Below are 17,950 nucleotides of genomic sequence, written 5' to 3'. Positions count from 1 at the left end.
GTAGTGATAGGATAAGGGGAAATGGCTTGAAACCAAAAGAAAGTACATTTAGATGAAATGTTAGAAATTCTTTAGGGTGAGGCTGGTGAGGCACTGGAACAGGTTGCCCAGAGAAGCCGTGGGTGCTCCGTGCCTGAAAGTGTTCAAGAGCAGGCTGGACAAGGCTTGGAGTAACCTGCTCTAGAGGAAGGTGTCCCTGCCCGTGGCAGCGTGATTGGAACTAGATGATCTTCAAAGTCCCTTCCAACCCAAGCCATTCTATGATTCTGTCATTCTATGACTGGTGTAGGACTCTTCCAACTGAAATAGTTTTTTCTACTTTTTTTTGTTGTGTGACCTTCATGACTCACTGCTCAGCTCACTGAGGCAATCTGCCTTCCCAACAGGAACAGAAATGGAAAGCCCCATGAAACACTCATCTTAGATGATTTCACACAGCTCAGTCTCCTGGGAAAATACGGCTTAGCAGCTTTTCCAGTCCGTGCACAGTTCTTCATTGACATAATGCATGAATTTGAAGCAGGGCCATCACCTCAGGGTTACTGTAAACTTCCAGACATGGGTGTCACAAGAAACATCAGACTCATATTTGTATTCCAAGTCCATCAGTCTAAGAAAACAGATCTCCTTGCAGAACCACTCTATATCTCAAATATTGAGCTGCCTGCCTTTGCAGGAATAGCTCAAATTGTTCCTGTGTGAAGAAATGCCCTCATACGTAACTTAAATATATACTTTTACAGGAACTTGATCTCAAAGTATGGCTGAGTGGAGCACTTGGTGCTTAAAATGGCAGCAAACTTGTGTTAGTGCTATTCACAGATAGATCCATCCCGAGCAATTCCTTTGATCCTTAACTCTTTCACACTCCCATCCTTGTCATCTCCCTACTTAGCTGCCTACAGACACTCCATCTTAAAATTCAAATAGTTATGTTATTGGAGACACCTTTAATTTTCTGACACCTCTACTTCTCTGACACCTCTCCATATTTTTCTTTACTGTTTGCCACAGACCCTGGAGCACTGTCCCATTCCTGCCCCTCCCTCCTCTCCTCCCCCCAATCCCAGATGAAAAAATCCTATTTTAAGAAAAATCCTATTAAGAAAAAATCTTATTTTTTCTTACCTTCTATCCTCTTGTCTTTTTCCACCTCCATATATGCATCTAGAGACATACACACTATTTTTGTTTGGCTGTGGAAAGTTTGTCTTTTCAGTTCCTTACAAAGTATTTGAAAAGGTAGCATTTTTTTGCATTTAATTAAAGGCCATAAAATATCCCAAATGATGCCTTAGAGAAAAAGGCAGCAAACACTGTTGAAAGTCCTGGCTTGTGGTCACTGATGGAAATCCAGCCCCTTAGCCCAAGTGGAAGGGGCATAGCCCATGTATTTGGAATGACAGTTCTGTGTTCTCTTGATTAGATTGTGCTCCTGTTATGGAATAAACTGATAAAGTCCTCCCAGAAAGATGAAGCTGTGGTTGGTTGTTTGGGCTTTTAAAAATGATGATTTTTAAATGACGCATTGTGGCATCTCCCTATGGCCACAGACTTGCAGCCAGAAGTTACACAGAAAAAAAGGACTGTAGTCTGTCTGCTTTCAAATGTCACACCTGCACTGTGTGAAGAACTCCTGGTGACATTGAGGCCATTTAATTTTGGACCATCTATTCCTGTTATATGGCAGAGACTAATAACTTTGAACAGTAGCACAGGTCCCGGCAGGTGCCTTGTTTTCCTTGGGCAGCCTTGGCGAGGGGCAGGAGCTTGTGGGCACAGGTGGCTGGTGTGCTTTGTGTGCCTTGTGTGCCTGGCCTGGTGTGGGTTTTGTGCTTTGTGTGGCCTGTGTGCTGCTGGCTGTGGCTCCGAGTCCGCTGTGGCCATAGGCAGCCCTGGTGGCCGGGCTGTGTGCTCTGCGTGTCTGGGCTGTGTTGGTGAGGCTGCGGGGCACGGCAGGAAGGTGAGCGCTCCTGAGAGGGGAAGCAGCGCCTACGGCCAGAGCGCCCTGAGAGCGCCCGATCCCGCCTGATCTCGGAAGCTCAGCAGGGTCATGTAAATCATGTAGGACTTTTCTCCTAACATGAGTATCCTGGGGATTTCTCAGAGCTGTTTTAAAGGAAAATACAGGACAATGTCCTGGATTCCTTCTTTATGTTCCTAGAAAACCTTCTGCTAAGCTGCTTGCCTGTGTCTTCACTATCTAGCCTGAGACTTGGGTGACTAATCCTATTAATTAAGGCAGCATTATGATTAATAGCTCCTTGGATCAGTCAAAGGTAGATAACATGTTGGAGTCTGAGTGTGTCCCCTTGTTTTTAATACTTAGTTCTAGGATTCAAAGAAACACTGAATTTCATATAATACGAAATTCATGAGCATGTTTTCATGGTGATACATGAAAACAAATGTTAAAGTTAGATAGGAAAAGTGTGAGTGTGTAGATTAGAAAGTTTTCTAAATCACTGGGTGAAAAAGTAGTTTAGAGAACAAGAGACAAGATGGAGGATTTAGGGTTTTTCTCTTGTCCTTCTTCTTTCTTCTTCATGTTCTTCTCCTAGGGGTTTTTGGGTAGTAGGAGGTGATTGGATAGAAAATACCGTAGTGCAGCACACAGGTGTTGGGTCGTTGGGTCACTAAGAAAAATAACTTTCTGCAAAAGCTTACTAAATCTCCACCATTTCCCACTAAATCCAAGAAAAATCCCTCAAAATTCTTCAAGTCTCCTCCAAATCCCACAAAAATCCCACAAAATTCCAGAAACATTCCACAAAATCTCCTCAATATCCCACAAAATTCTGGAAAAGCCTCAAAAAATTCCAGAAAAATGCCACAACATTCCCTATAACTTCTCAAAATTCTACCAAATTCCAGCAACATCCACAACATATCCAAAAATGTCCACAAAATTTCACAAAATCCCACAAAATTCCAGTAAAATCTGATGAAATTGTTAGCGTTCAGGAACACACATCATCACAGAATGATTATATGAAGGTGCTTTATTGAACAGCTCCGGGTGTCAGGGGTACACAGACCCAAATCTGACCCATCTTGCTTTTGAGCTGAACATGTTTTATACTCTATCGTTATATAACTTACATATTAATTATTAAACTTACATTGATCTATTGTATGCATTGTTTTTACCCAAGCATGGATTTCTCGTGTTCCCCTCTCAACCCCCTAGCATTGTTCCTCATGTTCTTTAAACAATAATTATATCTAATCACATCTAACAATTCTATCATTTATCATATATTGATTACACAGGTGCAGTTTCACATGATCTTTAGCAAGCACAAGGCCTAACATTTCCCAGGGCCTACTCATCTTGAGCTTTCCAAGCCTAATTTTCTTTGTGAGTTCCCAAATTTTCTATGATTTTAGAACCTTTTACTATCATTCCCCTCTTTGAAAGCATTTTCACTTCACTATAAGTGCAAATGTTTTCACTTGACACAGTCCTTTGTTTCTGAGTTTACACTCGATGTTCTTCGAATCCTTGATTGATGTAAACGTTGTCCTGGATGCCATCAGGAACTGGAGAACCAGAAGATGGTGGGGGTGGATCTCGTGTCAGTGCCTTTATTATTTTCTGGTTCCAGGATGTTTTCTTCTGTATTTCTCCCTTGAAGATGCTGTAAATTAACCAAATTGCTAAGAATACAATTAGTAAGATTATCACACTCTCAATGATAGATTTAATCCATGAACTCACATTCCATCCTAACCCTTGGAAGATTTTGCCTAACCAATTTATACTCAAATCCTTTTGCTCTTCCTGTGCTTGGTGCTCTATTTGTTGCAACTGATTGTTGTCATATTCTACATCTGCAGTCCCATTTGGGATGTGGACACAGCAATGATCAATCCATCCATTTAAAAACCCACACACTCCATGCTCTTTCAGGAGTAATAAATTGTAATTGTACATTTAGTTCTTTAAATCTTTCCCAGCTCACTCTTGCCAATTTATCTACCTGACCTGTAGGTTTGTACAACATTTCTTTATTCTGATACTTTGCTCTAGGACCAAGCAAAGACTCTAGGGCCTAGCCAAATTTCACTCTACAAGAGGGTTCTTGCCAAGTGTCATCCTGATTCTGTTCCTATCCTAATCTTCCCTAGCTATGCCTGTGTCTAGCCACTGAGTTGTTTTTAAGCACATTTCACATTTTGACATTACTGATTTTACCATTGTTAGCATCCGTACCGAGATTAATTTTTGTTTCATCCATTTTACCAATGCCTCTGCACACCAATGACATTTGTTATGTTTCATTTATAGAATTTCTCTCATTATCAAGGGGGTAAACACTATTTGTCTTTGTGCAGTTACATACCACTCTTCTGAATTCTTTTGTGCATTTAGCAAATGTCCCAATTTCTCATCTCCTACTGAATATTTCGGTTTTGGAGGCAAATTAAATTGAGATACATTAACTTTTAAAGACATCAATGCCATTGTTCTTTGCCCTTTTTGAGCAATCTGTCGAGCTCAAGTCTGCTTTTCCATTTTCTTCACAAATTTTGGAGCTTCCTGATTGGTGTCCTTTGCAGTGCATAATTGCTACTTCTTCAGGTTTTTGTATTGCTTTTATCAATTGCAGGACTGCATCTTGATGTTTAATGTGTGTGCCTTGAGCAGACAGCAGTCTTCTTTCTTTCCACAGCACTCTGTGGACATGCACTACTCCAAAGCATACTCTGAGCCAGTCCAGATGTTTCCCCTTTTCCCTTTACTCAATTCTAGTGCTCTGCTTAAGGCAACCAGTTCTGCCCTCTGGGCAGATGCATTTGCTGATAATGCTTTTGCCTCCACTATTGCACTGACTGTTGTTACCGCATATCCAGCGTATCTGGTCCCGTTCTCCACCAAGCTGCTTCCATCTGTGAATAGCTCTCACTCTGCTTGCTCCAGTGGGATGTCTTTCAGGTCTTCTCTTGCCAAATAGGTGTCCTCTATTACTTCTACACAGTCATGCTCTAATGGGCCTTCTTCAGTTGTGGTACCCAGGAACAGAGCTGCATTCAAGAGGTCAGTTGTCTTTAGTGTGACATCATCCTGCTCAGTCAGGATTACCTGGAATTTCATCATCCTGCTTGGAGATAGCCAATGGCCCCTCTTTTGTTCTAAAACAGTGCTCACCATGTGTGGCACAGAGACATCTATGTGTCTACCCATGGTGAGTTTCCTGGCTTCTTGTGGCAGCATCATGCTGGCTGCAACTGCCCGCAGGCATGAAGGCCATCCAGCACTCCCCTTGTCAAGCTGTTTGGAAAAGCAGCCGACCGGCCTTTCCCAGCTTCCCAAACCTTGGCTCAGCACTCCCAGTGCTAGGTGTAGTCTTTCATGCACAAACAGCTGGAAATCTTTGGACAAATCTGGCAATCCGAACGCCGGAGCAGTTGTCAATGCCTCCTTCAGTTTGAGGAAGGCCTCCTTCTGTGCTCTGCCCCAGGTAAACGGCTGCATCTTCTGGGCCTCATCCAGGGCTTTTGCAATTAGTCCATAGTCCATGATCCACAGGCAGCACCACCCTGTCATCCCAAGGAAGACTCGCAGCTCATGCACGTTCTGGGGTTCTGGAATAGCACAAATAGCTTGAATACAATTAGTACCCAGCTTACATTGCCCTGGTGAGATTTCACATCCCAGGGAAATCACACTCTGCCAGGCAATTTGTGCCTTTTCTTTCGACTCCTTATATCCTCCCATTCCCAGCTGATTTCAAATTTCAATTGGTACCTTTATGCAGGTTGTTCTCTCTTCTGTAGCTATCAGTACATCATCAACATACTGTAACAGCAGGTATTGTTTTCTCGGTACTTGCCTGTTCTCGGTCCAAATCTCCAGCTCCTTCCCCAGCTGGCTTCCAAATAGGGTTGGACTGTTCCTGTATCCTTGTGGGAGTCGTGTTCAGGTGAGCTGAGTTTTCCTTCTATTTTCTGGACTTTCCCACTCAAAGACAAATAGTTTCCTACTTTTTTTGTCAAGGGGTGTGCAGAAAAAGGCATCTTTTAAATCAAGTACAGTAAACCATTTCTATTTCTCTTTTATAGATGTTAACAATGTGCAAGGATTAGCTACCACTGGGTAAATATCTTTAGTTATTCCATATATTGCTCTCAAATCCTGCACTAGTCTTTATTGGTCAACACAGAAATTTGGGCTCCAGTGTTAACTACAAAAGTAAAAAGTGGATGTATAGGACCCACTATTATTGAGAAACCGCTCAGACTATTCAGCCTAGTCTTCACAGAAGTATGGAGAACACCGTTTATTTCTATCTTCAGCACACTTTTATAGGGTTTTACAGGGTTCCCGGGCTAAGCAAGTTACTCTTGGTTAATCCACACAGGTTTACATTTTTGCTCTTATACGCAAGGATGTTGTTTTGCTTCATTCTCTCTGCTTCAGGAAAGTTTCAAGGACATGAGCCTTTAATATCACAACTTATACCAAAGGCTGGTTTCTGCAGACAGGCCTTTACTAAAGTATCATGCCCACCTTCTGTTCAAATATTCTCTACACACTATTGCTGTAATCAATATGTCTCCAGTTTTGTTATTTCTCGTGAGCACTTGAAATAAAAGCAACCTCTGCCTCTCTGCTCACCCAGGAGAGGCAGAGTTCCCAGTTTCCCTGATTCTGAGGCTCTTTGGGCTCCACCCCCAGAAGCTGAGAAGGAGGTGGCTTTGGCTCACAGCCCAGAGCCTGTGGAGCTGTGCTGGGTTATCCAATGGGGCATTCCATACAATGAACTTGGGACAGTGCCAATTAGAAACAACTTCACTCAACTTGGAAGTGAGAAGCCATCTATTACCTTGCTGGGGACCCCCTTCTTTATCTCCAGTGACCACCAATACTGGCAGTGAGAGATTTCTTTTCTCTTGTCTGGGTTTTCCTTAAGAGAACCAATGCATCTAACACCTTTGCTTTCTCTGATTTTTCTTCTGCCATTTTTACAGGTCCATCATTTCTACTGGAATGAATTAGCTCTTTTGGAGGGTAAATTTGATTCAGGAGAGAGGTTTCCCCCTCTTCTTTCCTCAATTCTTTGCTTAAAGCCAGTTTTTGGAGCTGCTGTAAAACAAGCTCCCAAAACTGAGCAGAGTAGAGTTTGATTTTTGCCCAATTTAAATTTTCTTTCATCTTGTAAAGAACACACTCTACCAATCACATTTTCCAAATTAAACCAGTAACTAAGCACCCACTTTTCCCCTCTTGGAGAAGGTCTGGCATTGTGTTTTGCTAACAGAGCATAAAATGCAGCTTTAACTTCTGCACTGCCCTTTTCAGTCATTTTTACAAAGGGAAAACCACTACAGGGAGGTATAAACTTCAATTATACACACACCCACACCCACACCCACACCCACACCCACACACAAACTGCTTTTTGCTTCCCTGTGTGGGTAAAAAGACCAAATCTGCTCGGGAGGCACTCTTTCAGTTTAAAATTCTGATTGTCTCTTTGCTACACCAAGCACTCAAAATTCATACACACAACAACAACAAAAACATTCCCACCCTTTTGCACTAAGAGATCATTTGTGAAATTCTGCAGACAGAGCCCTCAAGTGAGTGTGGGGTGCTTTTCACCTCGGCGTGTGCAGTTTGTGGGAAATTCGACTTGCCCCCCTTGCTTTCTAGACACCGCTCACTCTCTTGGGAGTGTCGGGCTGGGTGCGGCTGGAGCAAAACATCTTTCCCCTAATACAGACTGCACAACAAACCTGCAGCCCCTTCTGTCTGTCAGAAATCCTGTCCGTGACTCCAGTTTAAATGTCACGATTCGCTAACGCCAGTGGGAGTCGCGAGAAGTTTCTTTGATCTCAGAGGGCAAAAAGGACACAAGGGATTTCAGTTGAAATCACAACAGCAATAATGTACATTTATTTTAGTGATAACAAGGGTTATGTGATAGAGGAGAGGGAGAGAGAGAGAGAGAGAGGAGAAAGAAAACAAATTAAAGAAAGAGAGAGGTTATAGCTACCAACAGATGAGACAGTGCCACAGGGGTCTTTTTCCGTGGGGAGATCTCACCAAAATCAATTCAGCCTTATGTAATTCTTCCCCTAAGTGACCTTGTTTCCAATGTGCTAAGAAGCACCCCAAAGGAGAAGTACCTGCTATGAGAGCATTGCTGCCCAAAACCCCTTTAAGCTTCTCCATGTCACAACTACAATACACCACAAATGCCGAACCTGCAACGCTTTCGCAGTCGTCTGACGGACGGCGCCCAGGCAATCCCAACAGGAATTCCTTTAGCCCAACCAAGCCCAGCTTTTGCTGCGTCTTATTGGCAGGCACCCAAACCAAAGTGAAAGCACCTTACCTCTTCTCCTGGGGACGCTGTGAGCAGCGCAGACGGTCGCGGCCGATGGGCTCCCCGAGAATCCCTCGGTGCCGGCTGGAGCAGGATCGGGTCGCGAGCTCGCTCAGCAGCACTCACAAGGTCCCATCTGGGTCACCAAAATGTTAGAGTTCAGGAACACACATCATCACACAATGATTATATGCAGGTGCTTTATTGAAGAGCTCTGGGTGTCAGGGGTACACAGACCCAAATCTGACCCATCTTGGTTTTGAGCTGAACATGTTTTATACTCTATCGTTATACAACTTAGATATTAATTATTAAACTTACATTATTCTATTTTATGCATTGTTTTTACCCAAGCATGGATTTCTCGTGATCCCACCCCAGCCCCCTAACATTGTTCCTCATGTTCTTTAAACAATAATTATATCTAATCACATCAAACAATTCTATCATTTATCATATATTGATTACACAGGTGCAGTTTCACATGATCTTTAGCAAGCACAAGGCCTAACATTTCCAGGGCCTACTTTTCCCAGGGCTTGTCAAGCCTAACTTTCTTTCTGAGATCCCGAATTTCCTAAGATTTTAAAATGTTTTACGATCACCTCCAGACACAAAGAGTCCTGTCTGAACAGTCACAAAGCTACATCTATTTTTAATTTTAACTTTTATAAATTTTTCCAGAGCCTGCTGGCTGTGTTCAAGGTTTTCTCCCTATTTCCTCCCTAGTGCACATTCTCCAGAAACTCTGCTTTTACATCCTTTTGCATTGATTAAAGTTACCTGCAATGACGAGTCAATCCAAACCATGGGAAAACTTGAACTTAAATGTGTACCTAGGAAAAATATCTGCCTCCCACATCTGAAGCCATGAGCTGCCAAGTACTGTCCCCACTGTCATACCCTGTCCCCTGGAGGTGTGCTGATGCCATTTCAAAGGGGTTGCCAATGAAAACAAGTTTGAATATTTTGGTAGTTTCCACATTGGCATTCAAATCCTTGACTAGAAAAATCACAAGTCAAGATTTCTAGGATTCTTCCATACCAAAGCTGTCATTCTCACCCTGGATTTTAGAGTGTCTGAACAGTCAGACAAGGTTTTAGTTTTAGACTCTAGAGACAAAGTCCCTGCTGTTCGGCGATCCCATTCCATCAGCATATAGTCCTGATGATTCCTTTAGGCAGGAGCAGCAAAGGCAAGAATGAGCCAAACAAGCTGTTCCTGTGTTCTCATGTCCTGCACAGCAGTAACTGGGAGTTCAAGAATGGATTCAGGAGACAATGGGTGCACAGGGAGCCACCAAGACTTTGGGATGCTGAAATGGACCAGCCTGGTGCCTGTGCCCGGGCTGCACCGCGCTGAGCTCCAACTGGACAATCTAACAATGGTTGAATGGACACACCATGGGCCACTGGAGACTCCTACTCCTAGTTCTGTGAGCTACACTATTCACCTGTCATTCACCAGATGATGTTTTCATCTTTGCTTGAAATCCAGGAGAGGAAAAGGTCAACATGGAAAAGTGTTCTCCCAATTCTAGTGACACCTGTGCCTGCACACCACCTGTGCCCATGGCAGGGTGCTTGGAGACTGGATGATGTTGATGATACTTTGCAACACCAAGTGCTCAGGGATTCTGGGATTGCCCAAGTGGAGAGCAAAACTGAGCTGTGTAAGTCCCTGCTTTTTTTCAGCACATGCTGCTTCTTCCTTTGTTCCAAGCAAGTCCAGGATTTGGTTTCATGTGTCTTTAAGGTGCCTGGACAGAAGAGAGGGAGGGCAGCTGCAGCACAGGCCTCCTGCCCCGTCAGACTCTCTCTCTCTCTCTCTCACTCAGGATGGTGCCAATGCCGCTGCCTTGGGACACCTGAGTGTGGAAGGCGAGCTCGCCCTCAAGCACGGCCATCCAAGTCAGTCACGGGCACAGGCTGCACCTGAAGCTGGCAAGCGTTGCTGTGAGGCTGCAAGTGAAGAGAAAGCCATTGTGGCCAACTCTGCTGAAGCCTTTTGCCAAAGCAAAGGCAATTGTGCCCACAGCCTCCCCCTCTTTGGCACCCGGCTGCTGGGGACGCCGCAGTGCGCAGGTGCCGACGTTGGGGCTGATGCTGTTCCTGGGCACACTCTGCTGCTGTTTCTGTGGGCTCCAGAGCTGCTTGGGCCGCAGCCACTGGGCAGCCCTGCTGGAGGAGACATCGCCACCCTCCCCATGGTGGCAGCAGCTCTGTGGGCCCCGAGCTCTGCGTCAGGGGGGCCTCGGTCACAGCAGCGTGGCCTGGGCAGCCGCGAGGGCCCGGGCTGGCCGCCAGCCCTGCCTCTGCCCACTGCCCCTTCCTGGAGGCACCCAGTGGCCGTGGCCTGGCAGCACTCCCTGCCCTCCATGTCCCCAGCCAGCCCAGCCTGGGCACCTCGGGCTGTCCCCACCCTCCCGCTGGGGTGGTGTCCCAGCCTCCAGGCCTTCTGCTGCAGGCCTGGGGGACATTTTGGGGAAGCACTGGAGCAGCCGGGTGGTCAGGGACCAGGCGGCTGCCCAGGGGCTGCTTATGGCCTCTGACACCCAATTCCTCAAGGCTTCCCACCACCCCGGCTCCTCCAGGGCCTTCTGTCCCCTTGGAACCTCCTGCCACCCACTCCCTCACACATCCCCCTCGTGCCTTCCCACTGCCTTGTCCCATCTGGGCCTCCGCAGCCCCTCATCCCTTCACGGCCTCCCAGCACCCCGTGCCCTCAGGGGCTCCCCCAGCCTGGCCCGGCAGCAGCGCCGCAGCCCCACAGGAGCTCCAGCAGCTCCTCAGCCATCACGGCAGCAACACACGGGCAGCAGGACACAGATGGCGCTTCCTGCCTGCCACAGGGCTTGTGGCTTCAGCACAACCACCAAAGGCCAACGTGCTTCTGGCCATTTGCCCTGCACCACTGCATGCCCCGGCAGGTTGCTGAACACAAGAACCCTTTTCCCTCTCTTCCCCTATGCCCCACACACCCTGGGCAACAAAAGAAAGGTCTTGGGACTCTTGTGGTTTAGAACATATCCTATATTATTTACATACTAGATGGAAACGAAACGAAGAAAAGAACAATCTCTATGAAACAAAAAATAACAGATGGCCCATGTGGCCCCAGAAGATAGAGCCTCTCAGCCCTAACATATCCTATATTATTTACATACTAAAAAGAAAAAAACAGAAGAAAACAATTCTTATGAAATTAAAAATCCTGGCTTGCCCAGGTGGCCCCAGCAAACAGAACGTCCCAAATCAGTGCTGAGCACATCTCCAGCAGCGCAGCCAGCCCAAGCCCGACAGACGAGGCCGTGTCCTCCATGCCCAGAGGATTTGGTCTTGCATCCTCTGGAGAATGGAGTATCGGGCACTCTGGATGGCCCGGAGGACATACAGCGTTTCAAGTGCCAGGTCTGACACGGCACTGCTTCTGTCCTCTGTCAGGCGTTCGAGGGCTGCAAGAGAGACAAACAGAGCCACGGTCAGATCCCAGAGCTGTGGGGGCCCAGCGAGAGCCCCCTGCCAGGGCCATGCCAGCCGGCTCTTGCCTTGGCCAGGAGGGAGCAGGGACCAAGGGGGTCAGCCCGAAGCTGCTGGCCACAAATGCCCCACGTGGCCCTGAAATCTCACTGTGCTCTGCCCACGCCGTCCCTCATCGGCACAGGGAGCAGAGCCCTCCACAGCCTGGCCAGGGCCTGCAGCTGCCCCCGACAGCCACCACTGTCAGCCTGCTGCCGTGGCTCACCTCTGCACAAGACCTGGAGCTCTGCCTGCTGCCCCCTCAGCTGCTCCCCGGCCATCCCTGAGAACACAGAGCTTGTCAGGGTCCCAGCAGCACAGCTCCCTGCCAGCCCTGTGGCCACACGGCCTCCTGCCCCGGCAGGGATCAGCCCGGGCCCTTGCCGCATCCTGACCCAGCCCAAGGGCACGGCTGCCAGAGGCCGGCAGCAGCAGCCCCGAGGGCAGCCGGGGCTCCAGGGCGCCGGGCCCGGGTGCCGCTGCCGGGGCAGCAGCCGGGGCTGGGGCCGAGCTGCGGCGGGGCGGGGAGGGAGCCCGGGCTCGGGACTCACCGATGACCCTGATGGCCGCCGCTCGCAGGGTCTCCTGTGGGTCCTGCAGGTACTGCAGGGCCCGGCGCAGGTGCTCGGCCAAGGGGATCCTGTGGTCTGCCAGCTGGAGAGAGCGGCAGGAGGGAAGGGTTGGCGCGGGCTCTGCCCCTCGGCCGGGCGCTGCTGCCTGCGGCCAGTCCCGGCCTCCCGTGCCCGGCCAGCCCTGAGGCCCGGCCAGCAGCCGCTGGCGCCGGGCTTTGGAGGGGGCAGAGGGCCGCTTGCTGCCCGGGGAGCCGCGGTGCCGGCCCGGCCCGCAGCCCCGCTGGGCCGGGGCTCCATCGGCACCCGGCTCGGGGCCACAGGGGGCTGGAGAAGAAGCCGTGCGGCCCCCGGGTGCAGCAGTGGGCAGGGGCACAGCTGCCAGCCCCACACACTGAGCACCGGGGCCAGGGGGCTTCTGTAGCCTGAGGCTGGCACTTCCAGGCTGCCCTTACCACGAGCCTGGCAAACTTCCACAGTTTCTCCTTCCTGACAGCTTTTTCCAGGTCTGGCCTCTTCAGGAAGTCAGCCGCGCGAAGGAGCGTTGTCCGAGAGGCCTGGGGAGCAGCAGAGAGCCGCAAATGGCCCCACAAAGCAGGGCACAGGAGTGTCCCAGTGTCAAGGGCTGGAGGAGGCTGCAGCCTGCAAGCCTGCGTCAGGGCAGGAGGCAGCTGAGCCCCCTGCCAAGGCGCAGCAGCAGCCCAGGAGTCCTCACCTCTGCCACATGCCGATTCTCATCTTGGCAGTGGAAAAAGAGTGGGAGCAGGCTCTGGTACACTCGTTCCTTCAGGGGCTTTCTTCCTTCTTCTTCTGCCGACGACATCATTCTTCGAAGGAGAGACATGGAGAGCAGCTGCACCTGGCTATCGGGCTGTATGAAAGGAAGGAAAAATGACCTCATCATTGGCTTCTTGTGGCCCACATTGGCGCAGGCCTGCAAATGCACAGGGCACAAAGTGTCCGGGCAGCAGGCAGTGGCCGTGGCTGGGGCACAGAGCCTTACATTGTCCAGGAGTTTCAGGAGCGGCTCAGCCAGCTGCAGGGCCCTGCGCCAGGATATTGGGGTGTCTTCTTTCAGGAAAATATAGCTCAGGAGAGCAATGCTCATCCTGGCCACGTCACTGTCCAAGTCCCACAGGAGGTGCACTAGTCTTCCTGTCAGGCTCTGAATTCTTTCGGCCTGTGCAGAACACAAGGGTGTGAAAGCCCGGGCAGCTGCCGCAGGGCCCAGAGGCCAAAGGGCTGTCCCAAAGCACTCGGGCAGCTGAAGCAGGAGGCAGGAGAGCTGCGAGGAGCTGCCTCAGCGCCCAAGGCAAAGGCCAGCCAAGGCCAAGTGACAGCATTGCCCAGCCTCATGCTGCCCACACAGCTTCAGCTGCTGCCCCCTTCTCACCATGGAGGGACGGTCCTTTAGCAGGAGGAGAGCCCTGAGAACCTGGTGATGCATCTCTGTGGAGTTGTACCACAGGTACTTATACAAGATCTCCATTAGGCTGTCACCACAGTCACTCAAGTCCAGGCAATCTAGGAGCTGAAAGGCACAGGGCAGTGAGAGGGGAGCCGGCCGGCAGGAGCCTGGAAGTGCGCAGGGCTGGGCCCAGGCAGCAGCACAGGGCGGCAGGTGCCATCCCAGGCAGCTGTGGCAATGCCAGGGGACAGGGCTGGCAGGGAGCTGAGCGAGGTAGTGCTGGCCATCAGGCTCACCTCCACAAGGAATGCCATGGCAGAGACATCCCAGTGTGGCAACGGTTTGCTGAGCACCTCAAGCAGGTAGCTTAAGATGCTTTTGCACAAGTGGGCGGATGCACGGCGCATTACCCTGGAAGGCAGAAAATGGCAGAAAGAGTCTCAGCAAGGGTGCGAAAAACCTCTCCCAGGACTGATGGACACAGTTGTCCTATTGCCCCAGCACCCTGTGAGGGTATTTGGGCCCGTGAGATGTGGCTGCTCCTGGGCACCCTCCTCTCACAGCCTTTTGCAGTCTCCTTGGCCATCCCTCGGTGACGAGGCCCTCAGGCCCATGGCCACGGGGACTGTGGGGGGCATCCCGGGCAGGGGGCACAAATGTCAGAGGCAGTGGGGAGAAGGGGGGCTCACCTGGCCAGCAGACCCATGGCATAGTGGTGGGTGTCAGCACAGAGCAGCGTGTCCCAGCCACGCTTGCGTTCCATTGCCACCACCACATGCTCCAAGTGGAGACTGCAGAGCAGGGCCTTCAGGGTCTGCACTGCAAACCTGTGTGCACAGCAAAGCCCAGGTGACGCTGGGAGCGCTGGCTCTGAGGCTGGGGAAGTGGCAGGGACAGGAGGAGTGGCATGGAGCACCTGTTGGGGCTGGTGGAGAGGCCGTGTTGCTCCTGGCATTCCTTCCAGAAGGTATGGACGTCCTCTGTCATATACAAAGTACTGAAGTACGTTTGGAAGAGCAGATGCACAAAGAGGCGGGGGAAATAGACTGTGAGGATCTGTGGGCAACAGGGCCCCTGGAGGATCTTCCACATCACCAGAGTTGCCTGTAGAGGACAAAGCAGCCCGAGACAGCGCTCAGTGCCGGGGCGTCCGTGTGGCAGGGCCTGAGCATGGCAGGGAGAGGCCAGGGCAGACGCAGGGGGAGCAGCGGGCCTGGTGGCCCTGAAGCTGCCCCTAGGCCAGGTTTGTGGCCAGTGCCTGAAGCAGGGAGATGCAGTGGGGGAAGGAGGCAACAGAGCTGCTGGAGAGGCGGCCGGCCTTGCGGTGAGCAAAGGCCAGCTCCAGAAACTCACAGTCAGGGAAAAGACAGCCGTCTTGTCCCCATCAGAGGTGCCCAGGTTTTTCTGCGGCCAGCTCCCCACCACATTGATGAGGAGCGGTGTCACTTCCTCTGAAATCCAGGGCGAGAGCAAGATGGTCGTCCACATGGCCATAGCAGCTCTGCGGGGTCAGACACAGCACCGTGGGCTGGGCAGCAGCGGGGAGCTGAGCTGGCCGCCAGCTCTGCCTGTGCCCACTGGCCCTGAGCGGCAGCAGCAGCCAGGCAGCCCAGCCCTGTGGGGACAGGCCCCTGAGGGGCAGGCTGGCAGCACGGCAGCAGGCTCGGGGGCCGACTTTGTAGCAAAGGGAGCAGCCAGAGGGCCCTGCAAGTCTGTGTTGCTCACAGCCCTGGGCCGGGCTCTACAGGGTGATGGGCTGGGGAGCCCTGAGGCCTCGGGGCAGCTGGGCCCCATACCTGTCACACGTTGGGGCCACCCGCAGGAGAGTGATGGCCACATCATCGGGCTCTGCCTCGGCCACTTGCATCAGGGCCCAGTCCATCCTGTGCTCAGCAGCCTCATTGGCCATGAGCCACTGGTGGATGTACCTCACCACGCCGGGCACCTGGAGAAGGCACAGGGAGACTTGGAATGCTAGCAGAGGGAGTCAGCAATGTGCCCAGCTTCTTCCCCAGACAAGTGCTTCTCTTCCAGCACGCTGCCATGGCCTCAAAAGCTTCAAGTGAGCAGCAGGCGTGGCTTGGGAAAGCCAAGCAATTGCTGGAGGATCAAAGGCTGGCCACAGGCTGCTTACTTGCTCTGGATTGAAAAGAGCCGTCTCTACAAGCAGATCCAGCTGGGCAGCGCTGCTCTGTTCTGCCAAGACCTCTGAGGATGCTTTGACCTCAGTGTCCATAGGTCTGGTGTCTCCCTTGCCAATTCTGGTGATGAATTGGTAAAGAAACTGTAGGAGAAGGGCAGGAAGGCAGGGAAGTTGCATGGAGTGCTCCAAGTGCGGTGCTGGGCTGAGCAGTGCCAGCAGGCCCAGCGCAGGTGGGGATGGCTGCAGGTACCTGCGCTGCTCTGCGGAAGCGGCCACGGGCGGTGTCCTGCTCTTGTGTGCCGTCCATGGCTGCATCTGGCAAAGAGCAGCCAGAGCTGAGGGGCTGCGGGAGAGGCCGGAGAGCACAGCCCAGCCCTGCGTTCCCCAGGCAGGGACAGTCCCGGGATGCCCCAGGGGATGCAGCACGGCCACTGCTGCGGGGGCAGCCCCAGCCCCTTTTTTGTGCTGTCCATGGGTGTGTGTCCACAGGACAGTGTGGGATGGGATGAGATGGGATGCAATGGGATGGGATGGGGCTAAGATGGCTGCAGGCACCAGCCCTGTGGCCCAGCTCTGCCACTCACCCTCCTCCAGCGGCTGCAACTGCTGCACCTCTTCGGTCTCTGGTGCTGGGGCAGCTCCAGGGCCTTCTTCCTCGACCTCCTCCTCCTCCTCCTCCACCCAGGCCAGCTTGGGCACTCTTGGGGGTCGCTGCTCCCTGTCTTCTTTCGGACTCTCCCATCCTTTCCATAGGAACAGCACCAGGGGATGGCATGGCATGGAATGGGATGGGGCCAAGCTGGCAACAGGCACTAGCCCTAAGGCCGAGCTCTGCAACTCACCCTCCTGTGGTGCCTGGAACTCCTGCACCTCTTCAGACTCCTGTGCCAGGACAGCTCCAGAGCCTTCTTCTTCCTCCTCCTCAAGCCAGGCCAACTTGGGCACTCTTGGGGGTCGCTGCTCCATGGCAGTGACTGGATTTATGGCTGCTTGCAGGAGTGATGGCTCGGAAAAGCTCAGAGTCAGCAAGTCCTGCAGTCGTGCCTGGAAGGCACCTGCAAGACTCAAGTCCTGGCAAGATTGCAAGACAGCGAGTCCTGCACTTGGGTCTTGAGGGCTCGTGCCAGAAGGACAGGAGGCTCCTCAACAGGGATTGTGGTCTGGTCTCAAGGGCAGAGACTGCAGGGATGGGCGACACGTCGGAAAAGCTCCGGGTCACCAAGTCCCACGGTCTGCCCTCAAGAGAACCTTAAGAAGGAAGCCTCGGGAAGGCCACAAGTCAGCAAGACCTGTGGTCTGGCCTCGAGGTCACCTGTAGTAACAGTGCTTCAGAAAAGCTCCAGGTCCGACACAAAGGAGTGCGCTGTGCGGGGGCTCCTCACAGCACCGCTCTGGCACGTCCTGACCCGTCGCGTGCACCGAGCACTGTGGCGTGGCCCTGTCACCGCCAGCTCCTATGGCAGCACGTGTCACAAAGGGCCCTTTGACATCTGCTCCCGTTGCCACCATCCCACGGTGACCGTGCTGCAGCGTGTCACAAAGGGCCCTTGCACACCCTGCCCTCCGCCCTGGGGCCGCCCCCATCCCCCCCTCAAGTGGCCCAGCTTGGAAGGAATCCCTTGCCCAAAGTGTCTAAGACAGCCTGACGGGATCTTTAGGAACAGCTTGTTAGAAATGAAATGGAGCCTGATTTATCAATAGGAATTTTATTGAAAACTTTGTAAAATTTACTCATGGAAATGTCTCGGTGTTGAGAGACAGGTGTCTGCTAGGGAGAGCAGGAGCCTCCCTTGGAATGAAAAATGTAGACTCCCTCCTTCCGAATTATGATAATCCTGAAATCAAGGGGCTCTCAGGCAGAGATCTGGGGATAGGAATGACAGTTCTTTACTAATATTTATAACCAGGCAAACAAACAACAATAACTACAGCGTTAGCAAGAAAACAGAGCCAGGGACCCCGTGACAGCTTTCTG

At 51.4% G+C, this 17,950-nt stretch overlaps 2 protein-coding genes across 2 annotated transcripts in view; one reads left to right on the top strand and one right to left on the bottom strand.

Moving 5' to 3' along the window:
* LOC147646590 (uncharacterized) overlaps window positions 1-17,950 on the top strand; it is a 97,449-nt gene that overhangs the window by 31,644 nt on the left and 47,855 nt on the right. The gene's annotated exons all lie outside the window — the stretch shown is intronic.
* LOC147646593 (maestro heat-like repeat-containing protein family member 6) lies at window positions 340-16,113 on the bottom strand. The gene is made up of 10 exons (XM_086873236.1): window positions 15,967-16,113; window positions 15,629-15,777; window positions 15,186-15,333; window positions 14,749-14,936; window positions 14,522-14,659; window positions 14,129-14,243; window positions 13,818-13,955; window positions 13,428-13,604; window positions 13,140-13,295; window positions 340-375 (listed from the first exon to the last, which is right to left on the bottom strand). The coding sequence occupies exons 1-10, from the start codon at window positions 16,066-16,068 to the stop codon at window positions 340-342; spliced, it is 1,347 nt and encodes a 448-aa protein (XP_086729362.1). The 5' UTR covers window positions 16,069-16,113.

Source organism: Cyanistes caeruleus, unplaced genomic scaffold (assembly GCF_971803275.1).
Source record: "Cyanistes caeruleus unplaced genomic scaffold, bCyaCae1.hap1.1 HAP1_SCAFFOLD_91, whole genome shotgun sequence".
Taxonomy (NCBI): Eukaryota; Metazoa; Chordata; class Aves; order Passeriformes; family Paridae; genus Cyanistes; species Cyanistes caeruleus.
Note: the sequence above shows the minus strand (reverse complement) of the source record. Positions and strands in the feature narration are given on the sequence as shown.

What these genes read in the sequence shown, in the direction of transcription:
- LOC147646593 (XM_086873236.1), bottom strand. Translation starts at nt 16,068, where the DNA reads ATGGACACTGAGGTCAAAGCATCCTCAGAGGTCTTGGCAGAACAGAGC. An exon ending in TAAAGGACCGTCCCTCCATG is followed by an intron (nt 13,605 to 13,817) that starts GTGAGAAGGGGG and finishes TGTTCTGCACAG; the next exon opens with GCCGAAAGAATTCAGAGCCT. An exon ending in AGAATCGGCATGTGGCAGAG is followed by an intron (nt 376 to 13,139) that starts GTGAGGACTCCT and finishes CCTGTTGGGAAG; the next exon opens with GCAGATTGCCTCAGTGAGCT.